The sequence below is a fragment of the Pipistrellus hanaki genome (assembly GCF_964339955.1).
Source record: "Pipistrellus hanaki genome assembly, chromosome: 2".
NCBI classification, from domain to species: Eukaryota; Metazoa; Chordata; class Mammalia; order Chiroptera; family Vespertilionidae; genus Pipistrellus; species Pipistrellus hanaki.
The window spans coordinates 109765285-109781922 of NC_140504.1; the positions used below are offsets into that span (position 1 = coordinate 109765285).

Here is a 16638-nt window from a genome sequence, read left to right on the forward strand (position 1 = left end):
TAAAGGGGACTTTTGCCAATTCTGGGATGTTAAGCAGCCTCGCCCCGTGTCACGCGCCCTCCGCCAGCGCCCACACCTGTCACCTCCTCCTCGTGCGCCCAGGTTCTTGGAGAAGAGCCGCCCGCGCGGGGATCCTGACCCAAGCGCCTGGCCTTGCCCCCACCCCTGCACCCCCGGCCACACCCTCCCACTCACCCGGGCGCGCGCGCGCGAACACACACACACACACACACACACACACACACACACACACTCCACTGCACCCTTGCAGACCCCGCCTCCGCGGTTCCGGGGGCAGCGGTCCCAGAGCAGCCAGACAGGCTCAGCGATTCTCCGCGTGGGGATCCCTCAGGTAGGCACGGAGCAGGACGTTTTCAGAGCCCAGGGATAGGGTATTTTGCCTCTTGGTGGTGATGTGCGGGCCGTCCACTCCCTTGCACTCATGGTTCTCAGGTTCCAGCGGCTAGAAAGTCTGGTTAGAGAAGCAACAAGGTCCTCGCGCAAGAGGTGGGCAGAGGGGCCCAGGAAGGGTCCTGGAGCACCCAGCTGTGGCCCCAAAAGGAACTTCCCGGGTAGGCTGGCTTCTTTTCCTTCCTCCTGAGTCCTAGGGAAGCTAGCTCTTCTCCCAAGGAAGAAAATGCTGGCTTAGAATGTGTGGCTGGTTTATAGTGTGTTACTTTATTTTCTTCCTTACCCACCTGCGTGCACAAATAGCAGTTTTCCCCAAAAGCCTGTTTGTGTGAATTGGGTGCGTGAAATAGCTGTGGTCATGATGGGGGGGAAGCAAAGAAAAGGTAAAGATGTTAAAAGTTGGCATCTGTCTTCTGAGAGTCTTGATTTTAATGTCTTTGGCCGTTTTGCATTTTTAAGGACTTAATGTAATTTTTAAATGGTTTCTTGTATATACCATTGAGGGGGAGGGGCGATGAAAGGAACAAAGGACAGTGGATGGGGAAAAATTTTGATCAAGATGTTACACATAACATCGTTAGTAGCTACAGAAACTTGAATCACAGGCACTTGTTGAAAATTGGAGTTGATGTGTTTTAGGAATAGATTTGCCTAAACCTCTTTTGTGTGTTTTTTTCTTAAGATATTTTCAACTCACATTGCTTTTGGACCAGTTCCTGAAACTGATAAAGGAAAGGAAAGAAGAATGAATGAATAAATGAACAAATATGCTATAATTCTCAGAGTAGTCTTTTATGATATACTTACCTTATTGAATAATTCTAGATGGAATTGTAACTTAGTTCTCAAAAGCAAACAGATACATGCTCTAAGTGATTTCTTGACTGAATTACTGAGTTAAGGTACAGGAAAAGGTTAATTTTATATGGAAAGGATTTATTAAACACCGAATGATCATGATTACATCTGTTACAAAGGTTACAAAGCATTTTCATTTTTCCCCTTGAATGCTCAAAACAATGTTATACTGTTAAATAGAATAATATAATAGGCACCTGTTGGTAACTACTAGTTTAACATGTGATTTTAATGTACTTTTTCTTCAAGTGGCAAAGGATTTATCACAAGCCAATTGATTTACTTCTGACTGGCTATGTATGTATGGCTGGTTTATAATGTGCTACTGTAATTTCTTCAGAGGTCTAATGAAGTAGCCAGCTGTGGAAGATTCCAGACCTCTAAATAAAAATGGCTTTCCATGTGGAAGGACTGGTAGCTATCATCCTGTTCTACCTTCTGATATTGGCTGTTGGAATATGGGCTGCCTGGAAAACCAAAAACAGTGGCAGCGCAGAGGAGCGCAGGGAGGCCATCATAGTTGGTGGCCGAGACATCGGCTTGCTGGTGGGCGGCTTCACCATGACAGGTAGGTGCAGATGTCCAGCTCTGTGCTGCCCGCGCCTCCTTGGCCTCTCAGAGTGACAAAGCAAATGCTACTCTTTGTCCTTAGGATCCTTTGTGTTCATTACATGTACATTTTAAAAATAATTTTACATTTATTTACAAAAAATATATAACTGTTCAACTCAGTAGTATTTGAACAAAGTGATCTTATAATTAACCACTATTTAGAATCTGAATAAAGCAAACCTAGGCTGTTCAGTGGGTGGGAACAGGGAAAACAAAAAGGTAGGTGAAAGTGCAAAGTGTCTTAGTCTTACAAGTTCTGTATCTGGTAATTAATGTGATAAGGTCAACATCTCATCTTGTTCACTAACTTGGGTAAGAAGTTGTGACTTTGCATTGTCTGAAATGATGAGTATCAGTAAACAATAACTAGTGATGGCTTTAAACAATAAATTCAAGGGCAACACAATTCCAAATTGATTTGAAACTAATTATCCCATTTGATAAACTAATTTTCTTGCAGGAGGACAATCAGATGTTAGGAATCCACAGCACTGAAGGAAAAGATTTCCAAAAATCTTGAAACAAAAGGCAAAAATTCATTCAGGGCTTGTCTTAACAGGAATCCCCAGCCTCCACCTGCAGCTCTCTCTCTCATTTGAACCTTCTCTGTGCCAGGAGGGGGCTGTTATTCTATCCTCTTTTGCCCAGAAGTGGTCCTGTTTTAGTGGTGGCTTATTTCTCTTTTATGTTCTTTTTGGTCATTGACAACATTTCTGAAAAAAAAATTAAAAGTTTAATATTATTGGATACATATTTACTAAAAATATTTTTTCTTTTAGAATCTCATTAATTTTTAAACATCAGCAATATAACCCATACTAACAGCAACTCTGAGTGCTCATGGGAAATCATATCCAAATGATGCCCAGTTTTAGTCCTGTAATCTTATTTTAAAATGATGTATTTGCTCTCTATGTGAAATAGTTCATCACACCGATCTGTGAAGACTATATCTCTGTTTGGCCATCTGAAATCTATAATGTTCTATAATAATTAGTGGGCTATAGGTTTTTCTTTCAAATACTCATATTTTCTTTTGTTAACTCTTGGCCAAGTATATGTAGTTTCATTTGGCCTTTATGAATGTCTTTATCTTTATATTTTAGAACTGAAAAGGGTTTAGGGTTAAGTGAATATGCAGATTTACATGGTTAACAAAGACCCAGGTCTTCTGGGAGCCACGCCCAGGGCCTTTTTATGCTCTCATCACACTAACCCTCTCACTGGTTCCTCTTTTTTTATTTATTTTTTTACAAATGTACACAATTGTAAGGAGGTCTTTTATCCTGTGTCTTTTTTTTCTTTTTATGTACACACATATCTGGAACAATTTGTATTGTGCAAAATATTTTCTATGATGTCTGATATGCTAAATTAGATAAATACAAAATCACTAAGAATAAAAATCATTCACTGATATTTTGGCATAGATTTTCCTATTTAAGTTCTCTTATTATCCACCTATTTATGAACAGTAAACACAACTTTTTTTCAGTTTCATTGTAGCATTTCCTCTTTCCCTTAAAGATCCATATCTGATACTGATTTTTGAAGAGAATTGAAAAAAAATTGTGATTATATATCTCTCAGATTTCTCCTATTACAAAAAAAAAATAAATCAAAGGTGGTTGATTTAACTAAAAAAATAAAAAATTGGAAAGAATAAATAAGCTGTTGTATATCAAAGCATTTTTTTATTATAAGTTTTTATGTTTTATTACTCTAGTTTAACATTCTATTTATTTTGCCCATAAAGATAATATTTCAGAATTTGTTTTTTAATCATTTACAGTAATTTTTTCAATCTAATAGGTTGTTTTCTTTATAACCTTTTCCTCCTTTTTTTTATTGATTTTTATTGAATTTATTGGTTTGACATCACTTAATAGAATAATATAGCTTTCACATGTACAATTCTATAATAAATTATCTGTATATTGTACTATGAGTTCACCACCTAAAGTCAAGTCTCTTTCCATCACCATGAACCCTCTCCCACTTCCCTCCACCCCACCCCCATACTCTGTGTCTATGAGATTTGGGGAAGTGGTGTGTGGATTTTTTTTCCGTAATCACATAATCCCTTCACCTTTTCACTCAGCCCCCAACCAACTTCCCTCTGATAGCTATCAGTTTTTCTCTGAGAGTCTGTTTCTATTTTTTGTTTAGTTTATTTTGTTCATTAGATTCCACATATGGCATTTGTCTTTCTCTGACTGGCTTATTACACCTATAGTCTGTTAAATTATATTAAAAAATTGAATTATAATGTTTCTTATAAAGAATCCTAGTTTAGCTCAGTTTTAAAAGATTTTCTAATCTCTCAGAATTGAAAAGAATCTTGATCAATATCATAATTCTTTTAAAATATGAACCATGTTATCTAACCCTTGCCAATTTAATATTTTTAATGAAGAATAAAAATTGAAAATAAAAATGCAGCTGATGAAATTTACAAACATGCACAGCAAACTGTTTTTCAGCAAGTCTTTTTAAAATTGTTTAACATACTAAGTCTTTGAAATCCATGTATATTTTACACTCATAGAACATTCCACACTAGACCAGTGTTTCCAAAACTTTTGACATATGTGTACCTCTTCTATAATTTTCGTAACGATGAGTACCCCTTGTACTCATGAGAATATACAATTAGGCGCAGATAAGCACAGTGCAGTTCATATCCCCACCAAACTCCAGTGCAACGCGTACCCCCACCAAACTCTTCCCGTATCCCTGGGGGTACATGTACCACACTTTGGGAAACACTGAGAACCACATTTAAGATAATAAATAGTCACATGAGGCTAATGGCCAATGTGCTAGACTGAGCAGCCTAGGGTGTGACAGGTGTGAGAGTATCTTTCCCTCATTCTTCATTCTCTTTCAGCCACCTGGGTTGGAGGAGGTTACATCAATGGGACAGCTGAAGCAGTGTATGTACCAGATTATGGACTAGCTTGGGCGCAGGCACCAATTGGATATTCTCTCAGTCTGATTTTAGGTAAGTGAAAGTTTAAACCTCAGTGATCCACTCAGTAAAGAACATGAATATAAGTAACAAGCAAAATAAGTCAAACAATGTAAATAACATTCCTGGGAAAATGTTACCAGAAATCTTTAGCTACTACAAAAATTGGTAGCAGATGCATAGATTATTAGATTTCTTGATTATGGAATACATTTTTAAAAAATCCCTTGATATTTTAGCTACCAGAATAGTGATTTCTTTAACATAATGATGTTGTTGTTTTTTTTTCTTTTTCTTTCAAAAATAGCATGGATATATAATTTAAAATGAATCAACTTGAATTGTACCTGAATTTCTCTGTGTAAATCACACTAACAAAAGGTCACTAATGTTATGTAACAGAGTACTCATTACTTATTTTTGGACCTAAAATAGTTTAATTAAATCTTGGGCTTAATAAAAATATCTGAATATCTGCTGTGCTCAGTGAGGCATCAAGGCGTTTTGTGGGTGCTGTGTTGGTCCATGTTTTTTAATCCACATGCCTCAGATACACACTCAATTGTTCTTTGGATACATACAATAATAAAGGTATTAAGAAATTTGCCTGTGGTTGCTGACTATTGCTTGATTCTATATTCATATTTTCAACTTGTTCCTAAATACATATGTGTCCTTAAAAAATCATTTCTCTTGAGAAATTGTAGCATAATGAAAGATTGGCCAAGACTATTATATTAGGAATTAGCAATTTTGTCATAAACACGTTTTCATTCCTTTTAGGTGGTCTGTTTTTTGCAAAACCTATGCGTTCCAGGGGCTATGTGACCATGTTAGACCCATTTCAGCAGATCTATGGCAAACGCATGGGCGGCCTCCTATTTATTCCTGCACTAATGGGAGAAATGTTCTGGGCAGCAGCCATCTTCTCTGCCTTAGGTAAGAATGAATGAAACATTGCTCTACTGGACTCTCTGGTTCACCATCAGATACACAACTTTACTTTCTTCAGCCACAGGTCAGGCCTCCCCTGCCTCCTTCTTCTGGATTAATACAACCATCTCCCTGCTTACAGTTCTGTCGCTTCCTGTAGTCTCCTCATGGTAGCCAGACTCATCCTTCTAAACTACAAATGTAATTATATCTCTTTTCTGCTTAAAGTCAAACTTTGTAACCAGGTCCATAGGGTTTATATGACTTAACCTCTGATTTTCTCCTCTAATTATTCCCCTCCCTTCCTTTCTTTCTTTTTCATAACTACAGTCCCCTCTTGCCTCTGACACTGTGCAAGCCCAGGTGCCCTCTGCCTTGGACTCCTCTCTCTTTCCTTTCTCACATCTGCCTCGCTAACCAAAAAGTTTCCTCCAGATCTTCTTAGAGATGCCACTTCCTCAGAGAAGCTATCCTAAACTTGCTAGATGCTTTTTGTGTGTGTGGCTTCTTTAGACACACCAAAATTTTGTTTTCAATTGACTTACCACTTTGTGTGGTTATGGCCTGTTTATTTCATGCTCAATTTTCAATCTCATAAAAAAAATTATAAATTTCTTAAAAGCTGGGTTTATGTTTTGTTAAAAGTTGTAATCCTATCACAAATAAATAAATAAACCATATGGATAGATAGATTTAATTTGTCCTTTAGTTACTTCTTTATTTTTTAATTCAATTTATTGAAGTGTCATTGGTTATTAAAATTACATAGGTTTTATGTAAAACCTATTTTGTCTCCTCTCCTTCCATCACCATTTATTCTTCCTTTACTTTCTAAACTCTCTTACTACTCCTCTTCCCTCTGGCAATCAACATACTGTTGTCTGTGTCCATGGGCCTTTCTTCTTCTTCTTTTTTTTTTTTTTTTTTTGCTTAATCCCTTTACCCTTCTCATCTACCCCAAACCTCTTCCTCTCTAAAAGCTGTCAGTATGTTCTCTATATCCATGAGTCTGTCTCTACATTTTTGTTAGTTTATTTTGTTCAGTAGATTTCACATATAAGTAAAATCATATGGTACTTATCTTTCTCTGACTAGCTTATTTTACTTTGCATAAAACTCTCCAGTTCATTCATGCTGTCACAAAAGGTAAGATTTTCTTATTTACAGTGGAGTGTAAATGTACCACATTTTTATATAATATATTGTGTAAATGTATCACATTTATATCTACTGATGGGCACTTAGACTGTTTCCAAATCTTAGCTATTATAAGTAACACTGCAATGAACATAGGAGTTCATATATTTTTTAAAATTCTTGTTTTGGGTTTCTTTAGATATATTCTAATAAGTTGAATAACTTAGTAATGAGGCATTTCTATTTACATTTTTGAGGTAACTCCATCCTGCTTTCCACAGTTCCTGCATCAATCTGCATTCCCACCAACACTGCACAATTTCTCTTTATTCACATCCTTGTCAATACTCCTTGTTTATTGATTTATTAATGATAGCCATTCTGAAAAAATGTGAGTTAATATCACATTGTGGTTTTTATTTGCATTTCTCTGGTGATTAATGATGATGGACATTTTTTCATTATGTCTATTTGCCATATGTGTGTCTTCTCTATTCAGGTCCTTTGCCAATTTCTTAATTAGATTGTTTTTCAGTGTTAAGTTTTATAAGTTACTTAAAAATTTTGCTTACTAACTCCTTATTAGAAGTATTGGCATATGGGTTTGTCATATATGGCCTTTATTATGTTGAGGTATGTTCCCTCTATACCCACTTTGCTAAGAATTTTTATCATAAATGGGTGCTGGATTTTATCAAATGGTTTTTCTGCATCTGTTGATATAATCAAATGATTTTTATCCTTCATTTTGTTTATGTATCATATTTATTAATTTTTGGATATTGTACCAACCTTGCATCCCTAAAATAAGGCCCACTTGTTCATATTGTACAACATTTTTAATGTATTGCTAGATTGGGTTTACTAATATTTTATTGAAGATTTTAGCATCTATATTTATCAGGGAAATTTTCTTTCTTTGAAGTGTCTTTATCTAGTTTTAGAATTAGGATAATGCAGGTCTCATAAAATGAGCTTGTGAGTTTTTTCTTCTCTTGAAATTTTGGAATAGTTTGAGAAACATAGGTGTTAGTTCTTTGAATGTTCGGTAAATTAACCTCTGAAGCCATCCATCCAAGAATTTGCTAGTTGCAAGCTTTTCTTTTGTTTTGTTTTTACTGCTTTAATTTCACTAAATGTAATCTGTCAATTCATATTCATTCTCTGATTCTTCCTGATTCTATTTTGAAAGATTGTATATTTCTAGGATTTTGTCTATTTCATCCACATTTTTAGCATATAGTTGTTCATAATATTTTCTTACAACCCTTTGTATTTCTTTGGTATGGATTGTTATTTCTACTCTGCCTTTTTTTCTTGATGAGTCTTCCTAAAGGCTTGTCAGTCTTTATATTTTAAAAGAACCAGCTCTTGGTTTCACTGGCGTTATTTGTGTGTGTGTGTGTGTGTGTGTGTGTGTGTGTGTGTGTGTGTGTTTTAACTCTTTCATTTATTTCTGTTCTGATGTTTACTTGCTTTTGGCTTTGTTTGTTGTTCTTTTACAAGTTTCTTTATGTGTAAAGTTAGTTTTGGGGTGTTTTGGGTTTTTGGTTTTTTTTTTTTGAGATTTTTCTTGTTTCTTGAGGTAGATCTATAATGTTATGAATTTCCTTCTTAGGACTATTTTCCCTGTGTCCCATATATTTGGGGTTGCTGTGTTCATTTTCATATATTTCAAGGTATCTTTTGATTTCTTTCTTGATCTCATTGTTAACCCATTCATTGTTTAATAACATATTATTAAACCTTGATGTGTTTGTGTATTTTTCAGGGTGTGTCCCCCCCCCCCACTACCCCCCTGCTTGGGATAGATGCTTAGTTTTATATTTTATGTTTGTTTTTTTATTTTCATTTTTTATTTTAAGTGTTAGTCTTGCTGGATAAAGTAGCCTTTGTTGTAGGTCCTTGCTTTTTTTTTTTTTTTAAATCACTTTGAATATTACATGTCTTTCCTTCTGGCCTGAAGTATTTATGTTGAGAAATCAGTTGACAGTCATATAGAGTTCCATTGTAGGAGCTCCCATACTGCTTTTCTCTTGCTGCTGTTATGATTCTGTATTTGTCTTCAATATTTGCCATTTTAATTATGATGTATCTTGGTGTAGGCCTTTTTGGATTCATCTTGTTTGGTACTCTCTGTACTTTCTGCACTTGTGTTTCTTTTTTCTTTACCAAGTTAGAGAAGTTTTTGGTCATTATTTCTTCAAATAAATTCTTTATCCCTTGACTTCACTTTCTCCTTATGGAAACCCTATAATTAGAATGTTGCTATGTTTTATGTTGTCCCAAGTTCCTTTAAATATACTCATTCTTCCTAATTTTTTTTCCTATTCTGATTTTGTGGATTTTTTCTATCTTGTTTTCCAAATTCCTGATTTGATTATTTGCTTCATCCAACCTATTTTTTATTTCTTTCAATATATTCTTCTTTTAAAAATTCTTTATTGATTTTAGAGAGGAGTAAGGGAGAGGGAGAGTGAAAGAAATATCAGTGAGAGAGATATATCAATTTGCTACATCCTTCACACCCCGCCCCCCACTGCGAACAAGTCTACAACCCAGGCATGTGCCCTGACCAGGAATTGAAACAGCAACATTTTAGCCCATGGGATGACACTCAACCAACTGGGCAACACCAACCAGGGTTCCAGTGTATTCTTGATGTCAGATATGGTATTCTTCATTTTTGACTGATTCCTTTTCATGGTTTCTATGTCCCATTTCATGGTGTGTAGTTCTCACTAAATTTATTGACCATTCTAATAACCATTACTTTTAATTATTTCGTTGATACATTTCTTTCCTCCAATTGATTTAGCTCTTTCTCTGAAGTGTTCTCCTGCCCTTTCATTTAGGACCTGTTTATTTGCCTCCCCAATTTGGCTGCCTCTTTATATTAGTTTATATATATTAGATATATCTGCTATGATTCCCAGTATTTTGTGGAGTGGCCTTATATAGTAGGCGTCCTATATAACCCACTGGTGCAGTCTCCTTGATCACCTGAGCTGGGTGCTCTAGAAATATCACTGTGTTGGTTATGTGGCCCCTCCCTTTTACTTCAGTCTTGATTGCTATTGTCCTATTTGTGCATGAGATTGAACCTTAGGGTGCTGACTGTGAGGCTCAAACACCAATCATAATATGTGAACTATTATGCAGATGCTGATTGCATAAAGCAGAATTTCCTACAGCAGGGTTTAATGCCTGCTGAGATTGCCCTTTGGATATTGTGAAGTTTACTGGGTCTTGCTCTGATGTTGTCTGAGTCTGGTAACTGGGTGTATTACTTCTGGGCCTCTTGGGACAGACTTGAGCAGGACAATATCAGTCTGTGCCTGGTTCTTGGTAACCTGTTTGAATCTACAAGTGATCCATAATTGTGGCTGCATCTGCTGAGCTTGTATGCATGCAGGAAGAACCAAGATAAGCAACAAGGCCAGCTTTAACCAACATCCAATTCAGGAAAAAAGTCAACAGAAGTCCCTAATATACAGGCCTTGTGCATGAAAATTCATGCATTAGAGGGGAGGGTTCCCTTAGCCCAGTTTGCCCTTCTCACAGTCCGGGAGCCCTCAGGTGTGGGAGGTGACCTGGCGATCAGGAGAAGGCGGCACCCCCCATCACACCTCTGCTGCCACCACTACTGGCAGCACAAGCCTCAGTTGGCCCTGGTTACCTGAGCCTCAGGCACCCCTGGAAGGCTGGGCAACCATCATTTGAGTCTTGCCTGCATCTCAGACTGGCTCTGGTGGCTGGCTAGCTAACATCTGAGGCTTGCCTGTGCCTTGGGCTGGCTGTGGGGCTGAGGGGACTGAGAGACTCTAGAGGTAGACACGAAATGTGGCCAGGCTTGCCTGGGGGCAGACCCAGCTGTGCCACATGAGGGCTGAGGGGACTGGATACCACCATCTTGTGACTGTGGGTGCCTCCATATTTGAGGGTGTGGCAATCAATTAGCATATTCCCTTTTATTGGCTGTGAGTGTCACGATCTTTGTGAGGATGGGATGGTCAATTAGCATATTCCTTCTTTATTAGATAGGCTAGATTAATCTTGTCATCATTCTTCAATTACTTACCAGGCTTTTCCTTTTATTAATTGGTTTTTACTTAGGAAAGAAATTTAATTTTGTTACCAAAGACAAAGCATTAAGAAAATTTTGTTTGAAAAATATTTTGTATTATCTTATATCAAAATATTTAATATTTCTCTTTGCAATATTGGATTTATATCTCTGGTGGCAATTGAATAGGGATAATCCTATCTAATAATCTAATAATAGAGTAATATGCAAAGTAACCATCACTCCATGACAAAAATGGAGGCACCCATAGATACAAGGTGGTGGCACCCAGTCCCCTCAGGCCCACCAGAGGGCTGCCAATGAGAGCTGGCAGCTTGGCCCAGGCTGTAGGCCTGGGAGGTGGCCACACCCCCAGCACCATCTGCTCCTTGCTTCAGCTGTGCATCTTTGGCGCCATCTTCTCCCAGCCACAGCCCAGGCCATCCATCTGGGAAGCTCCAGTGCTTCCCACCCCCCTCCTGTGATTTGCTTCCAGCCCTGGCCCGGGCCATGGGCCATCAAGGTGGCCACGCCCTTTGGCATGATCCGCTTCCAGCAGTGACCCAGGTCGTAGGCCTAGGGGGTGCCTGCACCTCTCTCAGCATGTTCAGTTTTCAGCTGAGGCCATGGCTGTAGGCCTGGGAGGCAGCTGCACCTCCCAGGCATAATCCACTCCCAGCTGTGGCCAGGGCCGTAGGTCTGTCGGCTATGAAGCATCTGTACCCCTCTAGGCATGTCCCGCTTTCAGCTGCCGCCAGCTTCTTCCCAACCTGCAAAACTCCAGCTTGATTCCCCTATAAAGGGAAGAGCATAGGACAGGACATTCACAGGAAACGGTGACAACTGTTTGCATGTGTGGACTGTGCTGGAGCTGTGTTCATGGCACTGTGGGAACACTGAGGAAGGAGCAAGCAGATCTGGCTGCAAGGATAGGGAGAGGGCCACAGAGATTTGGCCAACCTTCAAAGGGCCCAGTATAACTTTCATAGGTAGAGAGGATTGAGATTATTATGAGGAGAAAGGCATCTTGGAAGGAGTATTTCTAGCAGAAGGGAAAAAATGGGCCAAAGGTTTGTGAGAAAATGGATAAGTACGGTGTTAGTAGACCTCTATGTGAAAAAGGCTTCCATCTTGACACCTACATTACGTAACAGACTTGGCTCCAATTGACTTTGCCCTTTCAAAATAATTTTTGGAGGAAAAGATGGACAGTTGATTACATGTCTATTGTCTATAAAAGAAAAGGAAACTTGTAGAAAATATGAAAAAGTGTGAAATCAACTATAAACCTTATACTTATTCAAATATAAGCCCAACAACCATATGATATCACCCTTTCAAGATGTCATGAAATTCCTGTTTAAGGAGTTTATTTATGACACTTTTAGTTTGGGTTTACATTTTTAATGTTTTGTCAAGACCACAGCAGGTACACTGTCCAATATGTTAAAGAAAAAAAACTATCTAATAAAGAGGGAATATGCAGGGTAGGGCATTTAGGGGTGACCAGGCTGTCAGGGGAAGGCAGTTGGGGATGATCAAGTTGGCTGGGGAACAGTTAGGCATCAATCAGGCTGGCAGGGGAGTGGTTAGGGGCAATCAGGCAGTCAGGCAGGCAGTTTGGAGCCAGCAGTCCTGAATCATGAAAGGGATATCTGACAAGCAGTTGGACATCTCTCGAGGGGTTCCAAATTGGAGAGGGTGCAGGTTGGGCTGAGGGACACCCCCCACCCAGTGCACGAATTTTGTGCATCAGGCCTCTAGTAGAATATAAGACTACAATTAAAATCACAGTTTTGTTGTATGTATGTTAGCAGTGCTATTATTGCTGTATTTAATAATATGTATTTAATAATATGAAATATAAACTACAACTTTTGAGAACAATGAGTAAAAGTTCTGTAAATCAATAAATCCAGATCTGGAATTCCAAGGTAGTCCAACTGTCCATATCATAATACCATGAATGGAAACATAGACACAAACAAATACAAAAACAAAGTCATACAGTAAGAAAAACATAAACTTAATTTCTAAGGTAGGTTTAAAATTTTGATGGTGAATATTATTTAAAACTGTGATGTTGAAATCTGGGGCCATTCAATGCATTGTTGTCCCAGGAACAGGACAGGAATGCTTCACCAATAAAATAAGATAAGATAAAATAGAACTTTAACAAAGCTGAAAGAGAAAATGTTAACAGATGCAACTTGCCAATTTTATTTATTTAATTACTTTTTACTTAGAAATTTGTCTCAAAGCTTGGTACCTTATACCATCTGCTATGTAATAAAAAATAGCAGGGGTCAGAGTTAATACAAAACAGAACGTGAATATTAATTGTAATATGTATAAATCATCATTATGCTTATATCATAGGTGAGAGTACATATATTGCATACATTTAATATTAAGTTGGAGTTTCCAACAGTTGGTATAATTAATGTAAGTTTTTATGGTAGAATTAAATTTAATATAATTCATAAGATTCTAAAATCACATAATGAATTTCAGATATCCTCACATAAATAAGTTCGTAAAGCATTAATTTTTAAATTAGAAAGAATTTTAATATATATCTGTATCTATATACATAAATATCTATAATAATGAAAGCATAATATGCAAATTAGACCAGACATCCTTGTGGATGCCCTTCTGGACAAAGCCGGGACTGCAAGGACTGCCTGCAGCCAGAGGGAAACCCAGGTCCTGGGCACCAGTTGGAGAAAGGAAGGCCTACTTTTGTGTGAATTTCATGCATTGGGCCTCTTGGATAGATAGATAGATAGATAGATAGATAGATAGATAGATAGACAGATAGATAGATATAGATATGCATAATCAATTTACTGAGATTTGAAATTTTCAATATGAAAACTAACTTTAGCTTTCACATTTCATATGACACTGGGAAAAACATCTGCTGCTGTCACTGAACATTCAATATATTTTTTTTACAAAAATCTGAATCCACTTTAGTTCCTTGATTAGAGCCTTTTCTTGTTTGTGTTCTTTCAGGAGCCACTATCAGTGTGATTATTGACGTCAATGTACATATTTCTGTCATCGTTTCTGCACTCATTGCCATTCTGTACACCCTGGTGGGCGGTCTCTATTCTGTGGCCTACACAGACGTTGTACAGCTCTTTTGTATTTTCATAGGACTGGTAAGTGGGGTCATTTGCAAATATTCTTTCTCTCTCTCTCCCTCACCTTCTTTCCTCCTTCCCTCTCTTCCTCCCTTTCTCCCTTCTTTCTTTTCTTTCCTACCTTCCTTCCTTTATTCTTTTTCTTTTATAAAATATTGTGTGGAATCTTATACTAACTCGGCAAAATCTAATAGAAATGATATTTTTCATCATGAGTAATACATAGCAAATCACATACCATTAAAAGTTAAATCTCTTTATAATTTTATTTAATAAAAATTTCTAGTAGTTTTGTTAGATTTTGCCAGAGAAGTGTGCCCTCAGTTTACTTTTTAGAAAGGTCTAAGTCTTCCTATCCTTCAAGGCTACATCTGCTGGAAGCTTGTGTGATGTTCCTTTAAGTTTGAAGGCAACACACTTTTCACAACCTGAAAATTTAAACCTTGATGCTAACCTGTATGAGTTTCTTATCCTACCCTTACATTACTGTTAGTTAATCTATAAACTCCTCATAGAGCATAGAAGTACTCCTCTTGAAAATACTGTGGATTTCAATATTAATTGTGGTCTAAAAACAAAGAAAAGGCTTAATTATTATGTAAGGCACTAAAAATATTTATTATTTATTGAATATACATCCTAGGTTAAAGTAGGTAATATATTTGTGCTTCATTAAATAAAAAGCACTGTATAATTATGAGACATGAACATTAGAAATATTATATTAAAAACACTTTTGTTTGTTCTAAACACATTTTAGTCAATGTTCATACTTTGCAAACTAAAATCTTAAAACGTGATCTTTGTGCCTTGGCCTGTGTGGTTCAATAGTTAGAGTGTCAGCCCATGCAACAAATTCCAGGTCCAGGGCAGGTATCTGGGTTTCAAGTTCAGTCCCCAGTGCCTGTCTGGGAAAGTCCTGTAGACAATCAATTCATGTGACTTTCACATTGATGTTTCTCTCTCTCCCTCTCCATCACTCGTTTCCACTTTCTTTAAAAATAAATGGAAAAATATCCTGGGGTGAGGATTAATAAAAATTAAAAACATGATTATTGTAATTGTATCACACTAATAAAAGAGTAAGATGCTAATTGACCATAGCTGCATGATGCCCACCAGCCAATCAGGATTGATTATGCAAATCAACCCAACAAAGATGGTGGGTTAATTTGCATATGTAGGCGTGGGAGGGGCCAGGAGTATTGCTGGATGCTTGTGTCATCACCATAGCGACAACACAGGCATGCTGTACCATGCCAGCCATTCTGGGCCTCTGGGTAGTGTGGGAAGGCAGAAAGGCGGATCTGGGCTTAAGCAAAAAGGCAGCTATGGCCAGAGCAAAGGCGGTACCAGCAGCCAGGGGAAGGAAAGCCCATTCTCTTTTTAAAAAATAAATTTTATTGACCTTTACAAAGAGGAAGGGAGAGGAATAGAGAGTTAGAAACATTGATGAGAGAGAAACATCAATCAACTGCCTCCTGCACACTCCCTACTGGGAATGTGTCTGCAACCAAGGTACATGCCTTTGACTGGTATTAAACCTGGGACCCCTGAGTCTTCAGGCTGATGCTCTATCCACTGAGCCAAATCAGTTCGGGCAGGAAGGCCCATTCTTGCACGAATCTTTCTGCATGGGGCCTCTAGTATTTAATAATATCCACCACATAACACATACTGAATATTAAGTAAATGGAATATACACTCTGTGCTGGCAGCTGTGATGATTTGTGCATATACATGACCTCAGGTGTGTATCCCATAAGAGCAATACCCTTGTGCAAAGGCCATGGACTGAGCTAAGACTACTGATCATGACTCATTTCCTGTGGGTGATCTAAGCACCCTTGGTTCTCCTTGATGTTTTGATTTTTTTCATATCATGAAAGGTATCGAGTGTAAACACTCTACTAGTGTTTACACTAGATAATCAAAAAGAAAAAATGAAGAATGAATTTTATACTCATATATGGCTCTTTTGTTCTTTACATCCTAGCATCTCTAATATACAGAAGAAAAATGTAAAAGAATGAATTACAGTTAGAATTGCAGTTTAGACATTAATTTACATGATTATAATATTTCATCTTTTTCTTCTAGATGTTTTATTTGCATTTCCCAGAATTTTACACTTATATTTTAGTTAAATCCAGAAGTATTTAACTAGCTCCAAGACTTCTACATTTTTATTTTTAAATATCTAAAAGCAAGTGACAGTGAGATTCTGAGTTTTCTTAGCAACATCTTAAACTTCCAGAAATGAAACTCCATTATGAATGTTGAAGATAAGGTTAGTTTGGCAGATTACAGGTCTTATAAAAGATGCAGTTGGTCTTCTAATGAACACAGCTTCAGGAATGAATCTATTTAAAAGTTTGTGTGTTTTTTTTAAATTTATTTTATTGATTTTTCACAGAGAGGAAGAGAGAGGAATATAGAGTCAGAAACATCGATGAGAGAGAATCATTGATCAGCTGCCTCTTGCACACCCCCCACTG

General features: G+C 37.4%; 1 protein-coding gene across 1 annotated transcript in view; it reads left to right on the plus strand.

Moving 5' to 3' along the window:
- Positions 1–1659: 1659 nt before the first annotated feature.
- SLC5A7 (solute carrier family 5 member 7) overlaps positions 1660–16638 on the plus strand; it is a gene marked incomplete at both ends in the record, with an annotated part of 28665 nt that continues 13686 nt past the window's right edge. Inside the window, 4 exons of the mRNA XM_084871344.1 lie at positions 1660–1837; positions 4772–4885; positions 5636–5791; positions 14010–14158. Coding sequence (XP_084727470.1) covers positions 1660–1837; positions 4772–4885; positions 5636–5791; positions 14010–14158 — 597 coding nt within the window. The remainder of the gene's footprint in view (positions 1838–4771; positions 4886–5635; positions 5792–14009; positions 14159–16638) is intronic.